Below are 27758 nucleotides of genomic sequence, written 5' to 3' on the forward strand. Positions count from 1 at the left end.
TTTCGCGAACGTCGCGAGCGTCGCTGCAGTGTTCTCCGAAACGATAGGTGGCAGTGGAGAATAAAAAAAACCCTGCAAAACCGGCGAAAGAACATTTTTACCTGACCAGAGACCGTATTTAAACACATCAGGCATCAAACGTAATTATGGATTTGCAGTGTTGTCCGAAACGATACGTTAACAAATACGAGCCTCTTGTAATTCCAGGACGAAACATGAGAGAACGTGAAGACGTTAGACGTCTGGGCGTTTTGAAAATAAACAACCATTAAATAATGTGATAAAAAAGCGAATTATTTCGATTCATTTCGAGTATATGTATAAACATTTAACTTATTTAAGTTTAACGTGCTGGGAAATATTGAAATTGACCTTTAAGTGACGTACAAGTGCTTTAATTCCACCTTGTAAAGGTGCATGAACCCGGCAAACATAACTTGTCCATCGCGCTGAAGCGCGGCGCGCGCGCGAAGTTCTGCGCCGCAAACACAAAGCAACATTAAAATGCGTCAGGTAAATGTTCATTCCCTTTTTTTTGAGGGGTGTTTCTTTATACTACCACATATCGTTTCGGACAACATTGCAAAGTCATATTTATGTTTGATGCCTGGTGTATATATACGGTCTCTGGTCAGGTAAAATGTTCTTTCACCGGTTTTGCAGGGGTTTTTTATTCTCCACTGCCACCTATCGCCACCTATCGTTTCGGAGAACACTGCAGCGACGCTCGCGACGTTCCCGCTGCAGTGTTCTCCGAAACGATAGGTGGCAGTGGAGAATAAAAAACCTCTGCAAAACCGGGGAAAGAACATTTTTACCTGACCAGAGACCGTATATATACACACATCAGGCATCAAACGTAATTATGGGCTTTGCAGTGTTGTCCGAAACTATATGTGGTAGTATAAAGAAACACCCCTCAAAAAAAGGGAATGAACATTTACCTGACGCATTTTAATGTTACTTTGTGTTTCAGGTTTGAAAAGTGCTGGAATTTAGGCTAAAGTACATTAGATTGTTGAATTTACGTTAACAAATACGATCCTCTTGTAATTCCAGGACGAAACATGAGAGAACGTGAAGACGTTAAGATTGGGCGTTTTGAAAATAAACAACCATTAAATAATGTGATAAAAAGCGAATTATTTCGAATTATTTCGAGTGCCGTACAAGTGCTTTAATTCCACCTTGTATAGGTGTATGAACCCTGCAAACATGACTTTGTTGATCGCGCTGAAGCGCGGCGCGCGCGCGAAGTTACAAAATTCGAGAGGTGCACGACCTCGCGCCGCGACAGCGCGCGAGGCCCTCGCGCACGGGCGGAGCCACAGCGATTACGTCATTTTCGCCGCGCGGACCCTCGCGCCGCTCGCGGCGCGTCGAGTATAAAGCCTGGTTTATACTTTCGCGAGCGACCGTAGCGCGCGGCTCCGCCCACCTCGCGCGACCCTGCGCGAGCGGTGTAGGCGTTTATACTTTCGCGAACGTCGCGAGCGTCGCTGCAGTGTTCTCCGAAACGATAGGTGGCGATAGGTGGCAGTGGAGAATAAAAAACCCCTGCAAAACCGGGGAAAGAACATTTTTACCTGACCAGAGACCGTATTTAAACACATCAGGCATCAAACGTAAATATGGCTTTGCAGTGTTGTCCGAAACGATACGTTAACAAATACGAGCCTCTTGTAATTCCAGGACGAAACATGAGAGAACGTGAAGACGTCTGGGCGTTTTGAAAATAAACAACCATTAAATAATGTGATAAAAAAGCGAATTATTTCGATTCATTTCGAGTATATGTATAAACATTTAACTTATTTAAGTTTAACGTGCTGGGAAATATTGAAATGGACCTTTAAAGTGCCGTACAAGTGCTTTAATTCCACCTTGTATAGGTGTATGAACCCGGCAAACATGACTGTCCATCGCGCTGAAGCGCGGCGCGCGCGCGAAGTTGCAAAATTCGAGAGGTGCACGACCTCGCGCCGCGATAGCGCGCGAGGCCCTCGCGCACGGGCGGAGCCACAGCGATTACGTCATTTTCGCCGCGCGGACCCTCGCGCCGCTCGCGGCGCGTCGAGTATAAACCAGGCTTAAACCAGGCTTAAACCAGGCTTTACACCAGGCTTTACAAAATTCGAGAGGTGCACGACCTCGCGCCACGACAGCGCGCGAGGCCCTCGCGCACGGGCGGAGCCACCGCGATTACGTCATTTTCGTCGCGCGGACCCTCGCGCCGCGTCGAGTATAAACCAGGCTTAAACCAGGCTTTATCCCGCCCTGCGTGTCTGCTGTCCTGGTTTCCCTCTGTCTGCCACGCACGTGTCGTCATTGTGTTCAGTTGTGTCTAGTTAAAGCCTGGTTTAAGCCTGGTTTATACTTTCGCGAGTGACTGTAGCGCGCGGCTCCGCCCACCTCGCGCGACCCTGCGCGAGCGGTGTAGGCGTTTATACTTTCGCGAACGTCGCGAGCGTCGCTGCAGTGTTCTCCGAAACGATAGGTGGCAGTGGAGAATAAAAAACCCCTGCAAAACCGGTGAAAGAACATTTTACCTGACCAGAGACCGTATATATACACCAGGCATCAAACATAAATATGACTTTGCAATGTTGTCCGAAACTATATGTGGTAGTATAAAGAAACACCCCTAAAAAAAAGGGAATGAACATTTACCTGACGCATTTTAATGTTACTTTGTGTTTCAGGTTTGAAAAGTGCTGGAATTTAGGCTAAAGTACATTAGATTGTTGAATTTACGTTAACAAATACGAGCCTCTTGTAATTCCAGGACGAAACATGAGAGAACGTGAAGACGTTAAGATTGGGCGTTTTGAAAATAAACAACCATTAAATAATGTGATAAAAAGCGAATTATTTCGAATTATTTCGAGTGCCGTACAAGTGCTTTAATTCCACCTTGTATAGGTGTATGAACCCTGCAAACATGACTTTGTTGATCGCGCTGAAGCGCGGCGCGCGCGCGAAGTTACAAAATTCGAGAGGTGCACGACCTCGCACCGCGACAGCGCGCAAGGCCCTCGCGCACGGGCGGAGCCACAGCGATTACGTCATTTTCGCCGCGCGGACCCTCGCGCCGCTCGCGGCGCGTCGAGTATAACCAGGCTTTACACCAGGCTTTACAAAATTCGAGAGGTGCACGACCTCGCCCTCGCGCACGGGCGGAGCCACCGCGATTACGTCATTTTCGCCGCGCGGACCCTCGCGCCGCGTCGAGTATAAACCAGGCTTAAACCAGGCTTTATCCCGCCCTGCGTGTCTGCTGTCCTGGTTTCCCTCTGTCTGCCACGCACGTGTCGTCATTGTGTTCAGTTGTGTCTAGTTAAAGCCTGGTTTATACTTTCGCGAGTGACTGTAGCGCGCGGCTCCGCCCACCTCGCGCGACCCTGCGCGAGCGGTGTAGGCGTTTATACTTTCGCGAACGTCGCGAGCGTCGCTGCAGTGTTCTCCGAAACGATAGGTGGCGATAGGTGGCAGTGGAGAATAAAAAACCCCTGCAAAACCGGTGAAAGAACATTTTACCTGACCAGAGACCGTATATATACACCAGGCATCAAACATAAATATGACTTTGCAATGTTGTCCGAAACTATATGTGGTAGTATAAAGAAACACCCCTAAAAAAAAGGGAATGAACATTTACCTGACGCATTTTAATGTTACTTTGTGTTTCAGGTTTGAAAAGTGCTGGAATTTAGGCTAAAGTACATTAGATTGTTGAATTTACGTTAACAAATACGAGCCTCTTGTAATTCCAGGACGAAACATGAGAGAACGTGAAGACGTTAAGATTGGGCGTTTTGAAAATAAACAACCATTAAATAATGTGATAAAAAGCGAATTATTTCGAGTGCCGTACAAGTGCTTTAATTCCACCTTGTATAGGTGTATGAACCCTGCAAACATGACTTTGTTGATCGCGCTGAAGCGCGGCGCGCGAAGTTACAAAATTCGAGAGGTGCACGACCTCGCGCCGCGACAGCGCGCGAGGCCCTCGCGCACGGGCGGAGCCACAGCGATTACGTCATTTTCGCCGCGCGGACCCTCGCGCCGCTCGCGGCGCGTCGAGTATAAACCAGCGGTCCGTCCGAAACCGAGTACTACAGTACTATATAGTACGCGAGAAGCAGTACGCGAGCAACCTAGTACGTCCGAAACCACAGTATGCATTAAACCAGTACGCGAAACGTACCCGGATGACGTACTGCATCGGCAGCCATTTTTAAGTATGTGATTGCAGCACACTGTCCTATCCCATGATGCAACTGGAGCAACTGTCCTATCCCATGATTCAACTGGAGCAGCGGAGGAGTTCGAAGTTAGAAAAATAAAATGGCGGAAAGCGGCGAGCCAGCAATTTACAAGTGTAAGTAGATACAAACACAAAATAAAACATTTAAAAAATATGACGATGTGCAAACCAAGTGCAACCCAAGTGACGTTACAAGTAGTGTCACTGAGAATGAAAAATACAATTTGTTAGATTACATATATATAGTTTTTAAAATTTTTATTAACACAGCTAGCGAGTCCAAGCTGAGGTAATCTTGTTAGCTCGCTAGTTAACCCGTCAGCTAATACCGATTAACTCATATATCCGATAACGCGAAAAATGTGCGGTATTACTGTCGGTTTTGTTAGATTTATATGCATATGCGAATATCCGAATGGAGCTGTGGATTTCTGTATTTTTTTAGTGTTTATGACCATCAGCGAGTCCAAGCTGATGTAATATTGTTACAGGCATGAAAATCTGTCACCTTTCGGCGACATTCGCTGTTTTGAAGTTGAAAAGGGTGACCTACGTGAATCGTGTAGATCCGATGAGTTTTTTTGGGGTGGGGAGATATTTTTATATAAAATCATATTGACTTAAGTAAACAGCACTTCCGAAATCGGCCATTTCTGCCCGGATGCATCATCATAGAGGCCAAATACGAACGTTCTTCATTCGTGTTGTGGCGCAGGACCTAGTGCTGTCTACACCGGGGACACGGCAGAAGAGCGAACATTTACCACTACATTTACCGGATCGTACATTTACCTCTACATTTACCAGATCGTACATTTACCTCTACATTTACCAGATCGTACATTTTCATGCCTGTTGTTAGCTCGCTAGTTGACCCGTCAAGCTAATACTAATTGTACCGATTAACTCGCAACAAATCTGAAGCGCATCCGTCAATTTTAGACCATTTTGCTCGCAATGATTTTAAGACATGACTAGCTTAATCTGGTTTACAAGTGGTTTGCAGGTCGAATTCCTTTATGTTCATTTTCTTTTATTTTAAACCTTGGTTGTTTGTCATACTGATATAACGACGTTCGTGCATTCACCTCACCTTTTTAGTAATACTATTGAAAGGCTAACCTATTCTTACCATATTCTATACTGTAAAAATATATCTAGCTTTGTGATTATTGATTTTTGTAACTTTGCTACACTGATACAGTAACCATCAATTTTAAAGCTAAAGTTTATTATTGCAGGGACCGATGAAGACACCAGGGACCTTATCCGGTGGAGGGTGGCCAATGCGGCCCTCTTCACCGGTAAAAGGAATGCAGCTGTACGAGGTTTTGAGTAAGTAACTTAGGTAAAATTAATACATCTGCATTACAGTTCATGTACACTATTAACTACAAAAGGCTTTATGTAATAGAGATGTAGTATTAACAGTTTTAAAAGACAGTGTATGCATTTTACTGTAGTTAACAGTTATGTCTATTATCTTGCAGAGCCTTCGTCTTGGAGAAACAGCTGCCAAAGGCAATCTCTCCACTTTATGTAAAAAAAAAGTGGGAGAACCTAAAGCAAAAATATAAAGTAAGTCTCTTCCTGATCAGATTAAAAAAATTCAGTGAAGGTTTAGTTATAATACAAGGTGTTGTCCCCCGTCCCCTCTTCCGTGTTTTTATTAATTTTGTAGGAACTGAAGTGCCCCCCCACTGGGGTGAGTACAGAGGGTGGTGTAGCAACAGCAGCATCCTGGAAATGGTATGCTGCCATGGATGAGGCAATAGGTGGGAGGCCATCAATAAGTCCACCCACCCTTATTGCCTCATCTGGTCAGGGTGCTGCTGTTGAGCCACTGCCCTCTGTAAAGGAACCCCTTGCCAAGAAGAGGCGGGGGAATTTAATGGAATATTTGAGGGAGTTGGAAGAGAGGGAAAATGAGAGGGAGAGAGAGGCTGAGGAAAGAGACGAGAGAAGACAGAGAGAGGCTGAGGAGAGGGAGGAAAGAAGATGGAGAGAGGCTGAGGAGAGGGAGGAAAGAAGATGGAGAGAGGCTGAAAAGAGAGGAAAGAAGAGAGAGGGAAACAATAGCACGAGAAGAGAAGAGAGATGCAGAAGCTAGAATAAGAGAGGAAAGGAGGGATAGGGAGGCAAGAGAGAGAGAGGAAAGATTTTTAAATGTATTGGAGATTTTAGCTAAAAAATAAATAGTTGTATATCAGCTTTCAAGTCTTTTGGTGTTATTATATATTGTGAGAATGATGACAGTAATACATTTGCAACTAGAAATAGTTAGGTTGTAGATTTAATTTAAATATGTTTAGATTTTGTGTCTTATACAAGTCTTATACTATAGGTATACTATAGGTAGGGCATAGTTTTCAAGCTTATGCATAAAGTATGTGTGTGATCTTTTTGTCCCAAACAACTTCATTAATTAAACAAGTTTTAGTCTTCTGATCAGTAGCCACACTGAGTAGAAATTCTCATAGATCTTTTGAATGTATTGATGGAGCAAGCTTTCTGTTTAAACTTTAATGCTAAATGATATTCATAACCTAAAGGTAATACATCATTTACACCCAACAAGTACAATTTGGAATGATTTTAATTTGGCATCAAATCAACATAAATCAGTGTTTGAAAGTTGGAAAACGTGTCTGACTCCCGGACCATCAGGGCTCACTCCACACAAAGCCCTGTCCTTTCTCCCCTGCTCTTCTCCTTCTACACAAACAGCTGTGCCTCCGTGAAGCAGCCAAACTCTTGAGGTTTGCTGATACCACCATCACTAGTCTAATCTCTGGTGGGGATGAGTCAGCCTACAGCAGGGAGATAGAGAAACTAATACAGGTGCATCTCAGTAAATTATATCAAAAAGTTAATCAATTTCAGTAATTAAATACAAAAAAACGCATATATTATATAGATTCATCACAAACAAGGTGATCTATTTCAAGTGTTTATTTTTGTTAATGTTGATGATTACAGCCAATGAATATCTAAAAAATTCATTGAAAACTTGATTAGACCAACTAAAAATAATGATTAATTCAGAAATGCTGGCCTACTGAATGCAGGCGCCAAATGGAAATTACAAACTGTATTGGTCGTCGTGCCGCATGTACAATTAGAATATGGAAACTCTTTTGGCGAAAGTGTGGGTGGCTCTTAAAAGAGCCGTTGGGTTTTAAAGCGATGTTTTAAACACTCAAAGAGAAAGGCCTAAATATAATCATGCTCGTGCAGAGCTAAAACACAATGTTGTGGTGCTGAGACAGCTGCAGCCAGAATCTCTCGTGCATCTTCCCCTGATGTTTGTTCTGTGCCGACAGGCTCTGGTGGGTCAGTGTCATCAGCCTCTGGAACATCTGGGTCTATGATGTCGCCGTGAGCAATGCAGAGGTTGTGGAGCACAGCGCAGCATGCCACAACCTCGGGTGCGAAGACAGGGCTCACCTCAAGGGCTTTAAAGAAAATGGATCGCCAGCGGGTCTTCAGCATTCCAAATGTTCTTTCAATTATGTTCCTGGCCCGAGAGAGTCTGCTGTTGAAACGAGCCTGTACAGGGTTCTGCACAGGCTCTCGATAAGGGGTCAGGAGCTGGATTGGTGCGCTGATGCACGGATAACCCCCATCACCAAGGATGCACCTTCCTCTAGGTGGGTATAGGCCCTCTTTGTATATAGGGCTGTTCTTCAGCACCCGTGCGTCATGTACAGACCCAGGGTAACCCACAAAAATGTCAATAAACCTTCCCTGATGGTCACAGATTGCTTGCAGCTGCACAGAATAAAAAAGCTTCCTGTTCAGGTAGCACTGTGCATTGGCAGATGGGGGTTTTATTCTGATGTGGCACCCGTCGATGGCACCAACTGCCACTTTGAAGGACGCCGATCCAGCCAACTGGGCAAATCCTGCTCCTACCACATCCAGTTCATCACCAGCAGGTAACATGATGACCCTCTTCAAAATGCCACTGACTGCCTTGCTCATTCTGTGCACAATGTCACACACAGTAGATCTTGGGATGGCGAACGCTCGGGAGACCACACGATAGGATGCTGCGTGTGCCAGCCAGTAAAGGAACACCAACAGCTCGATGTCCCTGCTCCACCCATGATCAGTCTCCTGCCTCAGTGCATTACTGAGTGACGTGATGGTCTCACGGGAGAGTCTGAAATCTGCCCTGAGGTCTCCACCACCGAAATACAGCTGCAAGACGGGCACAGCTGTATTGAGGTGACAATACGTCAGGCTCCCATCCTGTAAATCAATGCACATAGTTTAATTAATTATTAATATAATAATACTTTATTTATTTGATCCAATTAGAATTTGGTTTTTTATTTACTGTAAAATAAATTGAATAAATATTATTGTGAAAGTGGTTTGACTATACATTATTTCATAATCATGAGCACAAAGAATGTTTTTTGCTCCGCGGTATTCAAACCAGATATTTACCACTACGCTCGAAGCTCCACTAACTCTAGCTCCACTAACAGGGCTAATCGCGGCGGCGGCGACCGGGGGGGGAGGGGGGGGGCTTAGGTGGCGAACGTAACACTTGTAACGGAGTGTTTTTTTCAATAGCGCTGAAATAAATGCTCCGGTTTAAAATTAATTCTCCCGTCAAAATTAAAAAATATTTTTAACAATTTATTCTGGGTCCGGATGGGATGGCATTTGGGTCCGTTGGTTGCGGACCATGGAAATAGAAATTTGCAGAGTTAGGGAGGGCGCAAAATGGACACAGATTCAGTGTTATATCGCCGGTGGATGGCGCCAGAGCTAGCGAACTAGTAACGTATTGAATCATATATGGGGATCTGAGGTAAATAAACTGGATATTTTTTTCGGCGTGAGATATCGGAAATACGGGACAAATAAAAATACGGGATGACGCCGGGACAGAGCGGTAAAATACGGGACTGTCCTGGCCAAAACGGGACACTTGACAGGTATGATCCGGACCGCGGTCCGCCTGTTAGTGACCTCTGGTCTAGAAATATAACTTGAAGCTGTATTTTTAATCATCTTATTATTAAGATGTCATTGATTTGTGCTGTCCAATCAGTAATATAGCACAAATATGTATGTAGTAAGTGCCGGCTACGATTGCTAAAGACGATAGCGGTACTTACATTTCTCCTGAGGTAAATGATCAAATTCCTGAGGAATCTTCTCCGAGCTACTACTCGACGCCGTCTTGCAGAGAATACCATCGCAAGAACTGTCTTGACGAGGTAAATGTAAAATGAAATGTAAATGAAGTCAATGTAAATGAAGCAAATGTAAATGAAGCAAATCTAATGTAAATCGCGAACAGACCATAAACTAGAAAACTGTCAAATGGGGCTTTTAATTTAGTAGCGTAACGTCATAGGTCATGTGACAGGTAAGATGGCGGACGTAGTATGTCCGAAGTTGGATGCATACTGACCAATCTCGTACTTAAATAACGTACTGCACCGAAATCTAGAACGTACTGCTTAAGTACGCGATTTCGGACGCAACTAGTCCTGTGTACTTGTATCTCTGTGTTTCGCCCGTTGTCGGTTTTTTGTGGTTTGTTCGGTTTTGTGGATTATCTGTCATCGCTGTTCTGATATTTTCAGTCTCCGTTGTGTTTCTCCGTTGTGAATGGCTCTCCTGTTACGACTCCTGCCTGTCCTGTTGACCACTTGGACGGCTCTCCCGTTTTGACCCGTGTCTGTACAAACGACTTCGCCTATGGAATTCCCCTTATTAAATCTCGCTCTTCTCAGCGTTTGTGTCCGCCTCCTCGCACCGCAGCGCGCTACGCGTTAGTTCTTTGATATGAAGGAGTTCAAATTCCTTTTTGCACTTTTTTATTAAGCAAATGCTTTGTCTTCGTTGCTTATTAAGGGCATGTTAATGCATTTATATGCAGAAAATAGATGTATGTTGGTGCAATAAACATACAGATCTGAATTCATTGAAAATGTGTTCTTATTGAGAATAATTTGTAGTGTCTTTCATATCCAATTATTTGAAGTGCGTGGTCATGTGGCCCTCCAATAATAGTGCTGAAAATTTTTTGGCCCTCTTTATCATGGAAGTTGCCCATCCCTGCTGTAGGATCAGCACTGATTGGTGACTCTGGTGGCTCAGTAGAATGGGGAGTTAAGTCATCAACTTCACTCTGCTTGTCCTTATCAGAGAGAGTCCTGTCCCAGTTTGCGGCTAAAACACAAATATATGCCGTAATCTGCTCTGGCCCCATCCCAATGCGGCGCGGTGATGAGCAGTACAGCAGGCTCACGTCGCTAAACCGCTGGATGTCCAAGTGGTGTTCAGAAAATCAAGTGGGCTTTATTAATAATTGGGAAGAGTTCGAGGGCAAGCCTGGTCTTTTAGGCAGGGACGGTGTCCACCCCACCCGGGATGGCGCTGCCCTGTTATCTTGCAGCATAGCCCATAGCCTGTTAGCTAGTCGGCAGAGTAGCACTAGAAGCTGCTGACTGTCCAGGGTCGCGACCAGGCCGCAGACTAATGGGTTAAACCTGTCTGCGAGCTGCTTAGAGGCGTCACCAAGTTCCCTTAGGATTGAGACTGTGTCTGTGCCCCGGGTTAAACTAAATCATAAGAAAATAGTCCGCCCGAAGTTTTTAACTAATATACAGACTTCACATCAAATTATTACAACCTATATGACCGATCTGAAAATTGGATTAATCAATATTCGATCGCTCAACTCAAAAGCAGTTTTTGTAAATGAACTTATAACAGACCAGAAAATTGATATTCTTTGTCTAACTGAAACGTGGGTTCAATCTGGTGATTATTTAACTCTAAACGAAGCCACTCCTGTGGGATATAGTTATATACATAGACCTAGACTGTCAGGCAGAGGAGGTGGAATATGTATAATCTATCGTGATTGTTTAGAAATTCATCAGAAATACTTAGATATCTCAAACTCATTTGAGATGCAGTCTATTAATGTTATTAGTCCATCTGAAAATAAAAGTACATTCTCCCTAACTAATGTATACAGACCACCAGGGCCTTACTCAGATTTCTTAAACGATTTCACCGATTTTGCAGCAAATTTAGCAGTATGTAGTGACAAAATAATAATGGTAGGAGACTTTAACATACACTTTGATAATGCGGAGGATCCACTGACAAGGGCTTTTACTTCTATATTGAACTCTGTCGGCATTAAACAAAACGTAGTAGGACCTACACATTATCGAAATCATACCCTAGATCTAATATTAACGCTGGGTATCGACGTAGATAATATAAACATACTCCCGCAAACCGTAGCAATCTCCGATCATTATTTAGTAAAATTCGATTTTCACCTTAACATAAATACCCGCCCGTCTCCTCGGCAGTGTATAAAGCGCTCAATAAATTCATCAACAGCAACACGGTTTATTGAAACCCTCCCTGACTTAACTGCTTTAGCCCACTCGCCATCCGATCCAGGAGAGTTAGATAGTCTAACCGACTACTTAGAGAATACCTGCAGATCAACTCTAGATATAGTAGCTCCACTAAAATATAAAAAAGCTAGATCCAAAAAGCTCGCCCCATGGTACACCGACCAAACTAGAAACTTAAAACAAATAGCACGTAAATTAGAGCGGAAATGGCGATCTACTAAATTGGAAGTATTCCACTGTGCCTGGAAGGATAGCATTATTGACTACAAACGGGCACTCACTAAAACACGCTCAGCATACTTAGCCTCACTGATAGAGAAAAATAAAAACAATCCTAGATTTCTTTTTAATACTATTTCTAAACTTACAAAAAATCAAGCAGGCACAGAACCTCAGATTCCAATAAACCTCACTAGTAATGTATTTATAGATTTCTTTGATAATAAAATAGAGAATATTAGACAAAATATAAAACCCTTTATTAGCAATACAACTGGTATGTCATCTGGTTTGGTTGATATTGATTTAAATTACATACCGGGAGAAAAACTTGATGCTTTTCATCCACTCCCAAAATCAGAATTAGAGAAAATAATTTCTTCCTTAAATTGTACTACCTGCACATTAGACTCAGTTCCCTCAAAGTTATTAAAAGAGGTATTACCAGCTGTAACTGAACCTCTTCTAACTATAGTTAACTCATCCATTACAATAGGTCACATGCCCAAATCATGTAAATTAGCAATTATCAAACCTCTGATCAAGAAACCAAATCTTGATCCGACTGTGCTATCTAATTATAGACCCATTTCAAACACATCATTTATATCTAAGATCATAGAAAAAGCTGTTGCCCAGCAATTATGCCTATATCTGCATAGGAATAACACATTTGAAAAGTTCCAATCTGGTTTTAGGCCCCATCACAGTACTGAAACAGCATTAGTTAAAGTAACAAATGATCTCCTCCTTGCATCAGATCAAGGCTATGTATCACTGTTAGTGCTTCTTGATCTTAGTGCAGCTTTCGACACAATTGATCATAGGATCTTGCTAGAAAGGTTAGAACGCTGGGTTGGAGTCTCAGGCACAGCCCTTTCATGGTTTCAGTCTTACTTAACAAATCGCTATCAGTTTGTAGAGCTCAATAATATTTCATCCAAACGTACAATGGTTAAATATGGGGTCCCGCAAGGCTCCATCTTAGGACCACTATTATTTACATTATATATGCTACCATTGGGCACAGTTATAAACAAACATGGTGTCAATTTTCACTGCTATGCGGATGACACTCAACTTTACATATCAGCCAAACCCGATGACAAACTCAGTTTAGGAAAAATTGAGGCCTGTGTAAGAGATATTAAATGCTGGATGTCTCTAAACTTCCTACAATTAAATGAGGACAAAACAGAAGTTCTCCTTGTGGGCCCTAAGGCCGCAAGACAGAAAATTCCAAACTTAATGCTTAATCTTGCAGACTATCCCATTACACCTGGCACAGTAGCCAAAAACCTAGGCGTCATACTCGACTCCGACCTATCATTTGATAAATATATAGATCATACTACTAGGATAGCTTTTCTACATCTCCGCAACATTGCCAAATTAAGAAATGCATTATCACAGGATGATGCAGAAAAATTGGTGCACGCCTTTGTTAGCTCTAGACTAGACTACTGCAATTCACTACTGTCAGGATGTTCAAATAGGAATCTAAATAAACTTCAAGTAGTTCAAAATGCCGCAGCTAGAGTTCTGACCAGAACTAGAAAATTTCAGCATATTAGACCAGTCCTATCAGCCCTGCATTGGCTCCCAGTTAAATTTCGTATTGATTTTAAAATTCTATTATTAGCATATAAAGCACTACACGGGCTTGCTCCTGAATACCTCCAGGAACTTATTTCCTATTATGAACCCCCACGTCAACTAAGATCACAGGGTGCTGGTCTGTTATTAGTTCCACAAATTAACAAGGTAACAGCAGGGGGAAGAGCCTTTTCTTATAAGGCCCCCCAGCTTTGGAATAATCTTCCTAAATGTGTCCGGGACTCTGACACAGTCACAATCTTTAAATCTAGGTTGAAAACCCACTTATTTAGTCTAGCGTTTGATAATTAATATCCCCCTTAGATAAAGGTACAGATCCAGGGGTTCATAGACGAAGGGTTTTATGGTAGACTGGGGTGCTGGTGCTGTCATCCTGTCACTGCTCGTGGTCACTCAAGTTTGTTGACAGTGCAGTGGACGGATGCCATTGTCTCAGAATGCCCCCAAGCCTATGTTACCTTCTGGTTCTGCCTTTTTTTAGCTAGGCTGTAATAATTTAACTTAGTGCCGGAGTTGCTGCCACACTCCAGAAATGTTTATAATTTTACCTGTCCTGTATATGTCCTCATACAGAGCTAATTTTCCCTGTTTCATTTCTCCACATGGCTGCCCGCCTGCTTGAGGAATAATGAGATGAGGAGAGACAAGCGATCCATCCTGGCCGGCCACCTCCTGCCTAACCGGATGCCTACACCATGATGGACATTATTACATATTTTTCGGTCTAAATGGACATTATTGCATCTTTTACATTCTGTCTACATTCTGTCTATATTATTGTTGTTGTCATGGTGACCGGTGTCGGCCAGAGGAGGATGGGTTCCCCCCCTGAGTCTTGGTTCCTCTCAAGGTTTCTTCCTCATGCAAAAAAACTAGGGAGTTTTTCCTTGCCACTGTCGCCTTTGGCTTGCTCACTGGGGGCTAGGACTCGGCACTTGTAAAGCTGCTTTGTGACAACAACTGTTGTAAAAAGCGCTATATAAATAAAATTTGATTGATTGATTGATGTCACAAACTATTCAGCAGAAACCATGTTGTCTACAAGACCACATTATTATTTATTTAAAACTGAAGGAAATACTTGATAGCTTAAAATATAAAGTGATGTGGTAATATACGAACCAATAAAAATGTAAGCCATTACATTAAAGTTATGGAAAATCATCACTATGAGGTGTACGAATTCAGTGAACTTATGCGCCATGCTCCTGACCAGCCTCTGGTCGTGGGTTTAAAACGGGCTGTTGTGGTCTGGTAGGTGGGGTGTGGGTGCTGCTTGCATCATCATCTGGAATCCAGCCTGGAGGTCTCTTTAATTATTAATTCAGCTTATATTTCCATTCAGCCTGTGGATGTGTGGGGTAGTTGTATCTCTGACATTCATTGGCCAATGTTAGTGACTGTATGCTGTTCAGTGAACACTACATATTTACAAAATTAATATTAATATTTGCACTGTGTGTAATGTCATTTAGGGTGGTTGTTAACTGATGACTGATGTTGATCTGACTTTGTTATGCTGTGGTTATGGTAGGAGCTAATTCTACCCTCTGCACAGAAAAAACACAAGTGTTTTATTACACCTGATGGTCCTTCTGGACTTTTTTCTCTCAAAGCCCAAAGCTTCAATTCTCTTGATCTCCACCCCTTAAATCCTTAAAATCCTAGACACAGTGATGTGATGTGCGCTTAGAGATTACTCAAAATATGTACCTCACAAATACATTTTATTAGTTAAGGACAATAGATCTGTTCTTGTCATGGGCAGAAACATCTATGTAGCACCAACAGGGTGGGTCTTAAGAAGTGATGATGGGAATGCCAAGTGTAACACAAATTCAGAACTTCCTTTATATGTAGGATATTGAACAGATTCACAACTGAACTTTTGCCATTTCTCTTAGTCTGGTCTCAAACATGTGATGTCAAAAGACCTTGCGTAGACCATTCTGACCTGTGGAGGAAGATGGACACCAGGGCCAAAAATTAATCACGTTACTCTTCCAGTTTTCGCATTCTTCTGCGTTTGCAGTCTACATGCCCTGCTTATTGCCCAAGCAGTGGTGTTACCCGTCAACCACCTCCAGAAGACATTCTGGACCATTCTGATTATGTTCCTTATGGTGTTCCACACGGCCCAAGTTTTCTTATCATACAGGGGTGGGTTTCCCGAAACGTTCGTAGCGCTAAGTACTTCGTAACCTCGTATGAAATGTATGAGGTTAAGAAGTACTTAGCGCTAAGAATGTTTCGGGAAACCCACCCCAGGTTTATCACACTGATCAAGCACCAAAGGCTGTAATGTTTTGAAGAACCCATTCTAATATTTCCCACAATGTGCAAATATATTAACATATCTTTAATATATCCGCAAAAAAACTGTATAGTCACACTTTGGAGACATTTTCACATGTCTTTTTATTACATATAAATATATCATGCATAAGATGCTTGAGTAATCTTTAAGCCTAGTTATGGATAGCGTTATTTCTCAGAATAATCAAGAATCCATTTGCATAACTAAGGGATTTTTTTATTTGATTATCTGTGTGTGACTGATGTAGTGATATGCCAACAATAGTAATAAGAGCTATTTGAAATATCAGATTAGTTAAATCATTTATAGACTCTTCACACCTTACCATCACCAGCAGGAGAGAGTGGATGGACAGATGTTTAGTGAAGCTGGCTGTTTTCACAGTAAGGGCAAAAAGACATTAAATTCCCAAAACAAAACCAGCACATTGCTTTAGGTCATGGTGTCATGAAGGTCACTTTCTAACAAACGTTGTCACACCCGTTATAGCCTGCATAAATTGGACTAATCCAAATGCTGCCACAACTGTAAAGCAAAAATGTCATTTGTAATTCTAAATATTATTTCCAACTTATACCTAATGCTATTTTTTCCTAGTACTTAACACTGTCTGCCATGGCTTATGATGAATATGTCTGTGGCATTCAAATGTAAGTCCACCAAATCTCTTTAAGCCGGCTCTGTTCTGTGTGTGTTTGTCTTCTATCTTTGAAGAGACACATTGAGTAGACATGATAATGAAATGATTAATCTTGGATAATGGCAGAGGCTGCTTTGTGTTTTAGCACACACGTCTCTCCTTTTTGGGATGTCATAAAACACTTTTTGAACTGTTTCCAGTTGGGAAATGTCAATGATGAAAACCAGACCCACTAGGACTAGGACTTTCAAAAGGAAATACATACAGATGAATGAAGGTTGTACTGTTTGTATTGAACCATGACCACGGGGTTGAGAAAGGCACTATAGAAATGTAACATATTACTGATGTGTTTCTTTGTTGGATGTTTTGTGCTTATTGCATGAGGATAAATGTTCTTTAAACAATGTGGGCAGTGAAACATACAACTAGTCTCCCTTTTGAGATGCGAGTTTTCTGCTGATTTAAACTGAAACATGCAGTTTTGGGTCTTGAGCTTTTCACCCTTGTTTCAAAATGGCTTCAAATATTAGGGCATTTTGTTGTTCTAAATATCTGTCACCAGACAAACACTTTCATTTGTTGTTTTGGTTGTAAATACACTAATTCAAGAATCTAGAAGGTAACTGGTAGTAGATGTTGCACTCTCAAAATACAGTTTCACTTATCGAAGTCTTCCAGCTCCAATCCGAGATTCACAGTTCCAGTCTTTAAATTTAAGCTCAAGACTCAAGACCTATTTAATCAAGCCTTCAGTTAATATACTACATATGAAGGTATGGAGCTCGGGGCCCCCAATCATTGAGTCTTCTGGGATATTGAGTAATCAGAGATGTTGATGCCATCATCCACCCTTCATGCATTCACTCTAGTGTGTAACTACTGGGTGAAAGCATTGGCTCAGTGAGAGACTGTGGTCACCTCCAGGCCCCTCCCTTTAGTTTTGCTGCTATAGCTAAGCCTGCTGGAGCCACATGCTAATCACTGGCACATGTGATATATATATGGTTAAATTTTATGTTTACATATTTAACCTGCATTTTGCATCTTGGCTACACGTTTCTACAAATTGATTCCTGTAGTTTAGTAGTAGTCTGGCTCAAGGCCATCTTGAATTCCGATACATATATGCTACTATCTAGGATGTATTCTGTGAACAGATGCAAAGCACTTTGTAAGTCGCTCTGGATAAGAGCGTCTGCTAAACGCCCTAAATCTACATGTAAAATGAATTCCATAAAGCACCTAGAAGATGGTCTGGCTTACCAGTGGTTGTCCGATGCTGTGAACGGATGAGTTGATGCCACCAAAAGTGTTTCTGTGGATAATGTAGTTAAATGGCTCAATAGACAGGAAATGTAATCTAGCAATTTGCATAACTTCCCTGCTGTCTTTATCCAAGAGCTTTTGCTTGCATGTTCATAATTAAACATTTAGGATTTAAACCTAAAAAAACCAAACAAAAGTGTCCTGCCAGAAAATTATTTGCCCTCAGGAGCTACTGCACCACGGCTCTTAAATGACAATGGATTGCCATTCTTTAATCACCAAAAAATAGGAATGCAAGTGTTATTCTTGATTAATACATTAGATAAGTATGCTCAGTCTGCTGTAGTAATAATTGGGAATAAAAAAAAAAAAAAAGGGGCTCCACCCTGAAATTTCAGGGAAATTGGCCAGACATATCCCTCCCGGGTGTTAGATTAAACATTCGTTGTGTGTACAGTTTATGACCCCTCACTGGCCCAAAGTGGTTAGAAAGCCGCTTCATGAACCATTACAAATGACATTTTCAGGAGATGCAGCTACCCGAACTTCATTTCAGAAAGATCTCCAAGACAAGAAAGTTGTGCCTATTATGAGAACACCTTTCTCCAGCAGCATCTACCAACCTTCCTTTGTTACTCATGTCTGGGTTTGGCATCAAAGCTGGCATGCAGGTGTACAGCAATTTCACCTGACCTTTGGCAGTTGGTCATTTGCTCAAAATGCCATGTAGAAACCTAGGTCAAATTCAGGTTTGATCACCTTAAGCTACATTTGGCAATTAATACATTGATTTACATGACAGCTGAAGACCTAGACTAGGCTCAGCCCAATTGCATAGCAACACAGGACAGGTTGTGGAGTCAAAGCACAAGGTTTATTTCATTCAAGACATGGGGCCATCAAGCACTCTCCTTAACCATGATTGGACCAAGGATTACTTCTCCTTCCAGCAGAGTACCTGCAAAAAAAAGGGGGGGGGGGAAGGGATTTAGGCTCTGCTTGCAAGTTCACATCACCTTTAGTCCAAGCTCCAGACCTTCTCCAAGAAGGATCAGGTACCGGCACGTACCTCCGTCCTCAGACAAGTCTCGACCCTTCCGGAAGCTACAGGTGGTCTCGCAACAGCCACACACCTGGTCAGGCCCATATGCTGCAGTCCACCTGTAAAGCCAGAATACCCAAGTTTACCAGCTAGGCCTCACCAGTAACCTGCTGGTTTCAGGACCACAGCCACATACCTGTTGCTAGAGAACGAACAAGCTTTGTGCTCAGCATCAGCAGAGTAAGAAGCTGGAGTTGCCTTCATAAAGCATGTGAAGTAGAGCTGGAGAGACAGGGGTTAGTTCAGACAGCCAGTCATTCTACTCACCCCCCTACCAAACATGCTTACATACCAAACCACTGTTGTCCTGCTGAAACTTGAATGCCTCCAACTGAAACCTCAGCTTGTCTGCTTCAGTTTGGGGCAGGAAGTGAGAATGGGAACCTGTGAGCTTGGCATCAATCAGGCACCTGCAATCATTTGTGCAGTCAGACCACAACTAGCTGATCTCTACAGCCATCACAAAGCCCACAAGGAAGCCACTCACCCATGGTTATCTATGAAGGCATAACTGGGGACTGCAGTCACATCAGGAAACACCGTGGCCACACAGGTGTCCAGATACACACGAAGGGGCACATGGTAGAACTGAATTACAGATGCCTCAACACTGATCACATCATGCAGGAAGTACTGGTTGGAGAGCCTTTCAGATGTCCAGTCATCTGGGAGAAGAAACCTCATTAGGTCCAGTTCTGGCACAGATCAGTAGGTCTGGTGTAGCCATGGGACAAACCTGTCATGAGCCTCAGGGAGAAGACAAGCTGTTCCTCAGCAACTTGGGTAGAAGCATATGGGATCCAGGCAGGCATCAGAGCATTGCTGCTTACATTGTGGAGCCTACAAAGCATTTGATGGTCATCAGATTGAACAGAGCCTTCCAAATAATACTGAACAGCACATCTGGTAGGGTCCAATACCTTGGATAGTGACACTCGATGCGAACCTCAGCACCAACAGTTCTCACAATAGGAGTGTGAGCAAAATTGTGGGGAACATAGCGGACGTAGAAGACGTAGACCAGCTCATCTGGAGTCATCTGTTAAGAAAGAAGTGGTGTTATTGCATGCAGGTTTAACACAGCACTGAAGCGTTCACTTCATAGACACTCACACTGGTAGTACTGTTGCAGGCCTGCAGTGCTGACTGGAAGATGAGAACTTGAGCAGCACGGTCCTCCCCACTGACGGCACAGTTTCCCAGGGTGATCTCAGATGGATTTATCAGCTCACCGGTTCCAAACAGGTCCTTCTTGACCTCCACATGTACGCCAGTCTCACCACACTCTGCTGCTACACTTGCAGTAGGAACAGGGGGGCTCATCTGAAACTGCATCAGTGGCTGCCTTGCTGGTAGTTGAGGGTCATTGGGGAAATGCCATGCCACCTGCTTCACAGGTCCCTGAAATATTTGCTGGGACTGAACATTGGAAGGCTGCTGCACAGGTATCTGCACAGGATTCCAGGACTGCTGGCTAAATGAGCCTTGTGCAGGCCCTGTGGGGTTAGAAACATGGCTCCCCTGAGAAGCCCCTCCAGCAACCACTTGCCTTATTGCTTGAGGCTGCTGATGAGGTTGTAGTCCAGCTGGAAGTTGAGATTTGAACACTCCTTGTAGTTGTGCATCAGACAACACAAACACACCCAGCAACAGCACCACACCAAGCCCCACTTTGCTCAAACCCATTGTTGTTGTTCTTCTTCTTCTCCCTAAAAACAATTAATTAAAAAAGCTCACACATAGCAGTCTTGTTTGACCATTCCATTTTATACCATAAAGGAGGCTTGCAGCCCCACCCCCTGCTAATGAGCTTAACGTCTCTCTGAACCTGATGATGACTTTACTACTCTTTCACAGCTGACACAAATCAATACTCCTCACTCTTAAAACAGGCTCTTAAACTGTTGTTTGCATGGGTGTATGGTTCTATAGAATTGCCCTAAAGAACTATTTTCAGTACTAGTTGGCACCTTTAAAGAGTGCTCTTGTACAGAATATATAGTAGTGGGCAAACGTTTTGAGAATGGCACAAGGTTCTGAGCAATTTTGCTGCCTCAGGTTTTTTTTAACCTTATTTCAGATGTTTATATGATATAATGATATAATTGATGGTACAATTATAAGCAATCCATATATTTATCTTTTTATTGACAAATGCATCCAGTTTAAATAATGAAATAATCTTATTATTAGTCATCAAAGCATCAAAACGTGATCGCCAGTGATGTTTTTTTGAGACTTTAGCAATGTGGGAGAATTTCATCGGTACAAATGAATGATTTACCTAACATAGATGGCAAGGAATAAATGCTCCAAGACAAAGAGGCACCTGGCCTGATTATTCGTCCATGTATAGTGTTGGTGCTATGGGTTTCTTGAGGACTGGATGGGAGACACCTGCATCTACATCACCATTGAAGCCCTAGTGTATTTGAAATGTATCTCAATGATAATTCTATTTTATGTAAGAATTTAAATTTGTGCATGTGTGTGTTTATGGCAGGGGCATATATATGGGGAGGGGGGAGTTGTGTGGTTTATATTACTGTGTGTGTGTGTGTGTGTGTGTGTGTGTGTGTGTCACACCTTGCTTCCAGGTGAGGGTAGATACAATCAAACGAGAGTATGGGATATATTAAAGAGCGATGGCAAGCCACCATAGCCCATTCGATACAAGGGTGTTTTTAATGAACACCCTAAATAACACTGCCATTAACTGGAAATGGCAAAACATACAAAAAAGTACAAACAAACCAAAAAAAATCTACTTACATCAACACCTCCACTCATTGGTTCAACTATAAACCAACCATCTAACAGACCTGGGGCCTCATGTATGAACGGTGCGTATGTACAAAAACATTGCGTACGCTATGATTCACGCAAACGGTCAGATGTACTAAATGTGAGTTGAACGTGAGAAAGTGCGTACCCTGACGACACTTTCACTTCAGGCGTACGCATGTTTCTAATGTGTTTTTGTCAATTAGTGACACTTAAAGGTGATGCATTGAAATTACAACTATTAAGATATCATTTACACACAAATTGTAGTAAGCCCTTATTGTGTGAAATAAAGTAAATTAATCTGAAAATTAAATACTAAATTAATCAGACATTTTCATTGCCTTACTGAAATAATTCAACGCGTTTCCACTTAGCCTAGATTATATAAACATGCATGAAATGTTGTGCTGGAGTTCTTAGGAGATGGCAGCGTTGGCATTACTGGAAGATATTGCTAATGGCCGAATTCGCCGAGAGCGCGTTTTCCGTGACCATTATGACATTTTGGCCCATGATGATGACTGGCTTATAAGCCGTTTCAGATTTCCAAGAGCTGTCCTCTTGTGCTGAGTTGGGTCCAGTTTTGGAGAGAGAAACGCGAGGAGTCGCGCATTGCCAGTTCCTTTACAGGTGCTGACAACGCTCGGCTTCCTGGCGACAGGCTCGTTTCAAAGAGAACTGGCAGACCGGTCGGGGATATCCCAGTCATCTTTGAGCCTTACCATGCCAACTGTTTTGGATGAGATCATCTGCCTATCAGCTAATTACATATGGTTTCCATATGAAGCCGTTTACCAGGCAACCATTAAAGCGCAATTTGCAGCGATAGCTGGTTTCCCTAATGTAATCGGAGCGATTGACTGCACATTTCTATAAAGGCACCATCTGAGGAGGAATTTGCTCATGTGAATAAAAAGCACTTTAATTCCATAAACGTGCAAATAATCTGATGCAAAAATGTGCCTTACTAATGTAGTGGCACGCTGGCCTAGGTCAACCCAATGATTTGTACATCCTTACAAACAGCATGATTGGGATAAGATTACAAGCTAGCAGAGTGCGTGATGGGTGGCTTCTTGGTAAGCAACAAATTTAAAGCATTTAAATAAAAGCATGTGACATTTCCAGCTTAGAATCATTCATTTAAAACATGGGTAATTGTTAAATTACTTGGGAAACCGCGGCTACGCGCTCAATGCGTGGCTAATGACCCTTTGTAATCCACAGACTGACCGGGAGCAGAGATACAATTCTCTCCATTCTCGCACCCGGTCAGTCGTGGAGAAGGCAATTGAGCAGCTGAAAAGCTGGTGGCGCTGGCTGGACAGGGCCGTGGGAATGCTACTGTATCGGCCAGAGAATGTGTGTCGTATGGTGAGGGCATGTGGGGTCCTGCACAATGTTGCGCACAGGTATGCCGTGCCCTTGTTAGAGGTGGTTGAGCAACCAGCGGACCCAGAGCCACAACAAATTAAAGCACAGCCTAACCCAGGTTCCATACAAGCAATGCAACAAATCATAGCTACAATATTAAAATGTAAGAGACAGCATTCAAATTTGAACCAATTCTTTTATTGAGTGGCTGATGCTAGTGAGCGCATTTTTTAGGTGCATTATATAATTCTGCCAGTGTGCATTGTTCTGACCCCACAACATTTAAAGCTTCACACATGCTGTCCCTCTCAGACCTTTTGCACTTTGCCGTAATGCCACAACGTGCCAAACAAACATTTTTTCCGCACCTCTACTTCATTGAGGAGCGTCTCCACTTCACATTCGGTGAAGTTCCTCTTCTTTCCCCGTTTAGACATGGTTTGTAATTGATCAGATAGGAAACTCTTCCAGTGCAGGGCAAATTTTAATGAATTTGCATATTTATAAGGAGGCGTGTCACAGGAGGAGTCAGCCACTCTCTTGATTGGGATGTACAAAAGAAATGTCTGTGGATTCCCGCACGGTTTGATACATCCAGCTTTTTTTTTGCGTACGCAATTTTCTGGATTTGTACGTACGCCAGTTTTTAGTAAGAAATCCATGCAAGTCTTTGTACATGAGGCCCCTGGGGGGTATTTCAGAACGCAGGTTAAGCATCTATCTCAGGGTATGACAATGGCAAAACATACAAAAAAAAGTACAAACAAGACTGCTGGTGATGATGGTAATTTTGCAAGTTGATTTTTCTTTTTCTGGTAACACTTGACGTCACCTAGAATGACGTCACAAAAGGTTAATGAAAGGGATATTTTAAGCATACTTTCAAATACGCTAACGAATGAGTTTAACAAATGCCTAGATAGCACAGACACGTCCCCGAGACGCAACATTAACATCAAAATATCACCCAAGCATCGCGTTCTATTATCGAACGTCATGTGTGTCAGAGTTGCGATTTAAAGAGTGTCCGATTCAATGCTCCTACATTGCTAGTGTCAAAATATCACTAGCGATCACGTTCCGATGCTTTGACGACCAATACCATCATTTAGTTATTTAACCTGGATGAATGTATGGATTGCTTATACCATCTGCACTAAAGGTACTGTGACTACTTGGCCTGGGAACTAGAACCACAACTATAGAACTACGTTTGGACCACAAATACGGACTTGTGCTAGCAGGCCGCCCAATGGAGGATGGGTTCTCTTTTGAGTCTTGGTCCTCCCGAGGTTTCTTCCTAATCCCCACCATCATAGGGAGATTTTCCTTGCCACTGTCGCCTTTGGCTTGCTCATTAGGGATCTGGACCCATACGATTGTAAAGCTGCTTTGACACATGTGTTCAAGCACTATATAAATAAATTTGACTACAGCAAAAGTTCAATATTGATCCACCCAAGACTTCTAGTCCAAATAAGCTTTGCTTGTGTAAACAGCACAGATAACGTCCCACTACGGCCTTGGTCAAACCAAGTATAAGGTGTACATGCATTCTAGGCCAATTTTAGGGATTACTGAAGGTAGGCTCAAATGGCAAGAGCAAGACTGCTTCATGAACCATTACAAATGACATTTTCAGGAGATGCAGCTACCCGAACTTCATTTCAGAAAGATCTCCAAGACAAGAAAGTTGTGCCTATTATGAGAACACCTTTCTCCAGCAGCATCTACCAACCTTCCTTTGTTACTCATGTCTGGGTTTGGCATCAAAGCTGGCATGCAGGTGTACAGCAATTTCACCTGACCTTTGGCAGTTGGTCATTTGCTCAAAATGCCATGTAGAAACCTAGGTCAAATTCAGGTTTGATCACCTTAAGCTACATTTGGCAATTAATACATTGATTTACATGACAGCTGAAGACCTAGACTAGGCTCAGCCCAATTGCATAGCAACACAGGACAGGTTGTGGAGTCAAAGCACAAGGTTTATTTCATTCAAGACATGGGGCCATCAAGCACTCTCCTTAACCATGATTGGACCAAGGATTACTTCTCCTTCCAGCAGAGTACCTGCAAAAAAAAAAGGGGGGGGAAGGGATTTAGGCTCTGCTTGCAAGTTCACATCACCTTTAGTCCAAGCTCCAGACCTTCTCCAAGAAGGATCAGGTACCGGCACGTACCTCCGTCCTCAGACAAGTCTCGACCCTTCCGGAAGCTACAGGTGGTCTCGCAACAGCCACACACCTGGTCAGGCCCATATGCTGCAGTCCACCTGTAAAGCCAGAATACCCAAGTTTACCAGCTAGGCCTCACCAGTAACCTGCTGGTTTCAGGACCACAGCCACATACCTGTTGCTAGAGAACGAACAAGCTTTGTGCTCAGCATCAGCAGAGTAAGAAGCTGGAGTTGCCTTCATAAAGCATGTGAAGTAGAGCTGGAGAGACAGGGGTTAGTTCAGACAGCCAGTCATTCTACTCACCCCCCTACCAAACATGCTTACATACCAAACCACTGTTGTCCTGCTGAAACTTGAATGCCTCCAACTGAAACCTCAGCTTGTCTGCTTCAGTTTGGGGCAGGAAGTGAGAATGGGAACCTGTGAGCTTGGCATCAATCAGGCACCTGCAATCATTTGTGCAGTCAGACCACAACTAGCTGATCTCTACAGCCATCACAAAGCCCACAAGGAAGCCACTCACCCATGGTTATCTATGAAGGCATAACTGGGGACTGCAGTCACATCAGGAAACACCGTGGCCACACAGGTGTCCAGATACACACGAAGGGGCACATGGTAGAACTGAATTACAGATGCCTCAACACTGATCACATCATGCAGGAAGTACTGGTTGGAGAGCCTTTCAGATGTCCAGTCATCTGGGAGAAGAAACCTCATTAGGTCCAGTTCTGGCACAGATCAGTAGGTCTGGTGTAGCCATGGGACAAACCTGTCATGAGCCTCAGGGAGAAGACAAGCTGTTCCTCAGCAACTTGGGTAGAAGCATATGGGATCCAGGCAGGCATCAGAGCATTGCTGCTTACATTGTGGAGCCTACAAAGCATTTGATGGTCATCAGATTGAACAGAGCCTTCCAAATAATACTGAACAGCACATCTGGTAGGGTCCAATACCTTGGATAGTGACACTCGATGCGAACCTCAGCACCAACAGTTCTCACAATAGGAGTGTGAGCAAAATTGTGGGGAACATAGCGGACGTAGAAGACGTAGACCAGCTCATCTGGAGTCATCTGTTAAGAAAGAAGTGGTGTTATTGCATGCAGGTTTAACACAGCACTGAAGCGTTCACTTCATAGACACTCACACTGGTAGTACTGTTGCAGGCCTGCAGTGCTGACTGGAAGATGAGAACTTGAGCAGCACGGTCCTCCCCACTGACGGCACAGTTTCCCAGGGTGATCTCAGATGGATTTATCAGCTCACCGGTTCCAAACAGGTCCTTCTTGACCTCCACATGTACGCCAGTCTCACCACACTCTGCTGCTACACTTGCAGTAGGAACAGGGGGGCTCATCTGAAACTGCATTAGTGGCTGCCTTGCTGGTAGTTGAGGGTCATTGGGGAAATGCCATGCCACCTGCTTCACAGGTCCCTGAAATACTTGCTGGGACTGAACATTGGAAGGCTGCTGCACAGGTATCTGCACAGGATTCCAGGACTGCTGGCTAAATGAGCCTTGTGCAGGCCCTGTGGGGTTAGAAACATGGCTCCCCTGAGAAGCCCCTCCAGCAACCACTTGCCTTATTGCTTGAGGCTGCTGATGAGGTTGTAGTCCAGCTGGAAGTTGAGATTTGAACACTCCTTGTAGTTGTGCATCAGACAACACAAACACACCCAGCAACAGCACCACACCAAGCCCCACTTTGCTCAAACCCATTGTTGTTGTTCTTCTTCTTCTTCTTCTCCCTAAAAACAATTAATTAAAAAAGCTCACACATAGCAGTCTTGTTTGACCATTCCATTTTATACCATAAAGGAGGCTTGCAGCCCCACCCCCTGCTAATGAGCTTAACGTCTCTCTGAACCTGATGATGACTTTACTACTCTTTCACAGCTGACACAAATCAATACTCCTCACTCTTAAAACAGGCTCTTAAACTGTTGTTTGCATGGGTGTATGGTTCTATAGAATTGCCCTAAAGAACTATTTTCAGTACTAGTTGGCACCTTTAAAGAGTGCTCTTGTACAGAATATATAGTAGTGGGCAAACGTTTTGAGAATGGCACAAGGTTCTGAGCAATTTTGCTGCCTCAGGTTTTTTTTAACCTTATTTCAGATGTTTATATGATATAATGATATAATTGATAGTACAATTATAAGCAATCCATATATTTATCTTTTTATTGACAAATGCATCCAGTTTAAATAATGAAATAATCTTATTATTAGTCATCAAAGCATCAAAACGTGATCGCCAGTGATGTTTTTTTGAGACTTTAGCAATGTGGGAGAATTTCATCGGTACAAATGAATGATTTACCTAACATAGATGGCAAGGAATAAATGCTCCAAGACAAAGAGGCACCTGGCCTGATTATTCGTCCATGTATAGTGTTGGTGCTATGGGTTTCTTGAGGACTGGATGGGAGACACCTGCATCTACATCACCATTGAAGCCCTAGTGTATTTGAAATGTATCTCAATGATAATTCTATGTTATGTAAGAATTTAAATTTGTGCATGTGTGTGTTTATGGCAGGGGCATATATATGGGGAGGGGGGAGTTGTGTG

At 43.0% G+C, this 27758-nt stretch overlaps 2 protein-coding genes and 1 long non-coding RNA gene across 6 annotated transcripts; 1 reads left to right on the plus strand and 2 right to left on the minus strand.

Annotated features, from left to right (window-relative positions):
* The first annotated feature begins 3166 nt into the window (after positions 1–3166).
* LOC143508493 (uncharacterized) lies at positions 3167–8409 on the plus strand. 4 transcript variants are annotated; one of them, XR_013129363.1, is made up of 6 exons: positions 3169–4381; positions 5509–5602; positions 5758–5845; positions 5949–7917; positions 8028–8205; positions 8275–8409. It is a non-coding gene; the product is annotated as an uncharacterized LOC143508493 (long non-coding RNA). The 4 variants fall into 4 exon arrangements; XR_013129364.1 differs by having other exon boundaries at positions 3170–4381; positions 5758–7108; positions 7591–7917; XR_013129365.1 differs by having other exon boundaries at positions 3167–4381; positions 5758–7917; positions 8278–8407.
* A 10181-nt stretch (positions 8410–18590) lies between these two features.
* Positions 18591–20594, minus strand: LOC143508494 (zona pellucida sperm-binding protein 3-like). The gene is made up of 7 exons (XM_076997039.1): positions 19954–20594; positions 19761–19879; positions 19577–19680; positions 19328–19505; positions 18977–19250; positions 18808–18899; positions 18591–18696 (listed from the first exon to the last, which is right to left on the minus strand). Exons 1-5 carry the CDS (start codon positions 20524–20526, stop codon positions 19112–19114), a joined length of 1113 nt encoding a protein of 370 aa, XP_076853154.1. The 5' UTR covers positions 20527–20594; the 3' UTR covers positions 18591–18696; positions 18808–18899; positions 18977–19111.
* A 4374-nt stretch (positions 20595–24968) lies between these two features.
* On the minus strand, positions 24969–26959 carry LOC143508495 (zona pellucida sperm-binding protein 3-like). Its single transcript, XM_076997040.1, has 8 exons — positions 26331–26959; positions 26138–26256; positions 25954–26057; positions 25705–25882; positions 25510–25627; positions 25354–25439; positions 25185–25276; positions 24969–25074 (listed from the first exon to the last, which is right to left on the minus strand). Exons 1-8 carry the CDS (start codon positions 26901–26903, stop codon positions 25016–25018), a joined length of 1329 nt encoding a protein of 442 aa, XP_076853155.1. The 5' UTR covers positions 26904–26959; the 3' UTR covers positions 24969–25015.
* Positions 26960–27758: the final 799 nt, after the last annotated feature.

This window comes from Brachyhypopomus gauderio, chromosome 2 (assembly GCF_052324685.1).
Source record: "Brachyhypopomus gauderio isolate BG-103 chromosome 2, BGAUD_0.2, whole genome shotgun sequence".
NCBI classification, from domain to species: Eukaryota; Metazoa; Chordata; class Actinopteri; order Gymnotiformes; family Hypopomidae; genus Brachyhypopomus; species Brachyhypopomus gauderio.

Bases quoted from the DNA above. Each gene is read 5' to 3' on its own strand.
- LOC143508494 (XM_076997039.1), bottom strand. From the start codon at position 20,526: ATGGGTTTGAGCAAAGTGGGGCTTGGTGTGGTGCTGTTGCTGGGTGTG. The intron at 19,880-19,953 runs GTGAGTGTCTAT...CTTTCTTAACAG, and splicing joins CCTGCAACAGTACTACCAGT to ATGACTCCAGATGAGCTGGT. The intron at 19,681-19,760 runs GTATTGGACCCT...AATGCTTTGTAG, and splicing joins ATCGAGTGTCACTATCCAAG to GCTCCACAATGTAAGCAGCA.
- LOC143508495 (XM_076997040.1), bottom strand. From the start codon at position 26,903: ATGGGTTTGAGCAAAGTGGGGCTTGGTGTGGTGCTGTTGCTGGGTGTG. The intron at 25,628-25,704 runs GTGAGTGGCTTC...AAATGATTGCAG, and splicing joins GCCTTCATAGATAACCATGG to GTGCCTGATTGATGCCAAGC. The intron at 25,440-25,509 runs GTATGTAAGCAT...CTGTCTCTCCAG, and splicing joins AGCAGGACAACAGTGGTTTG to CTCTACTTCACATGCTTTAT.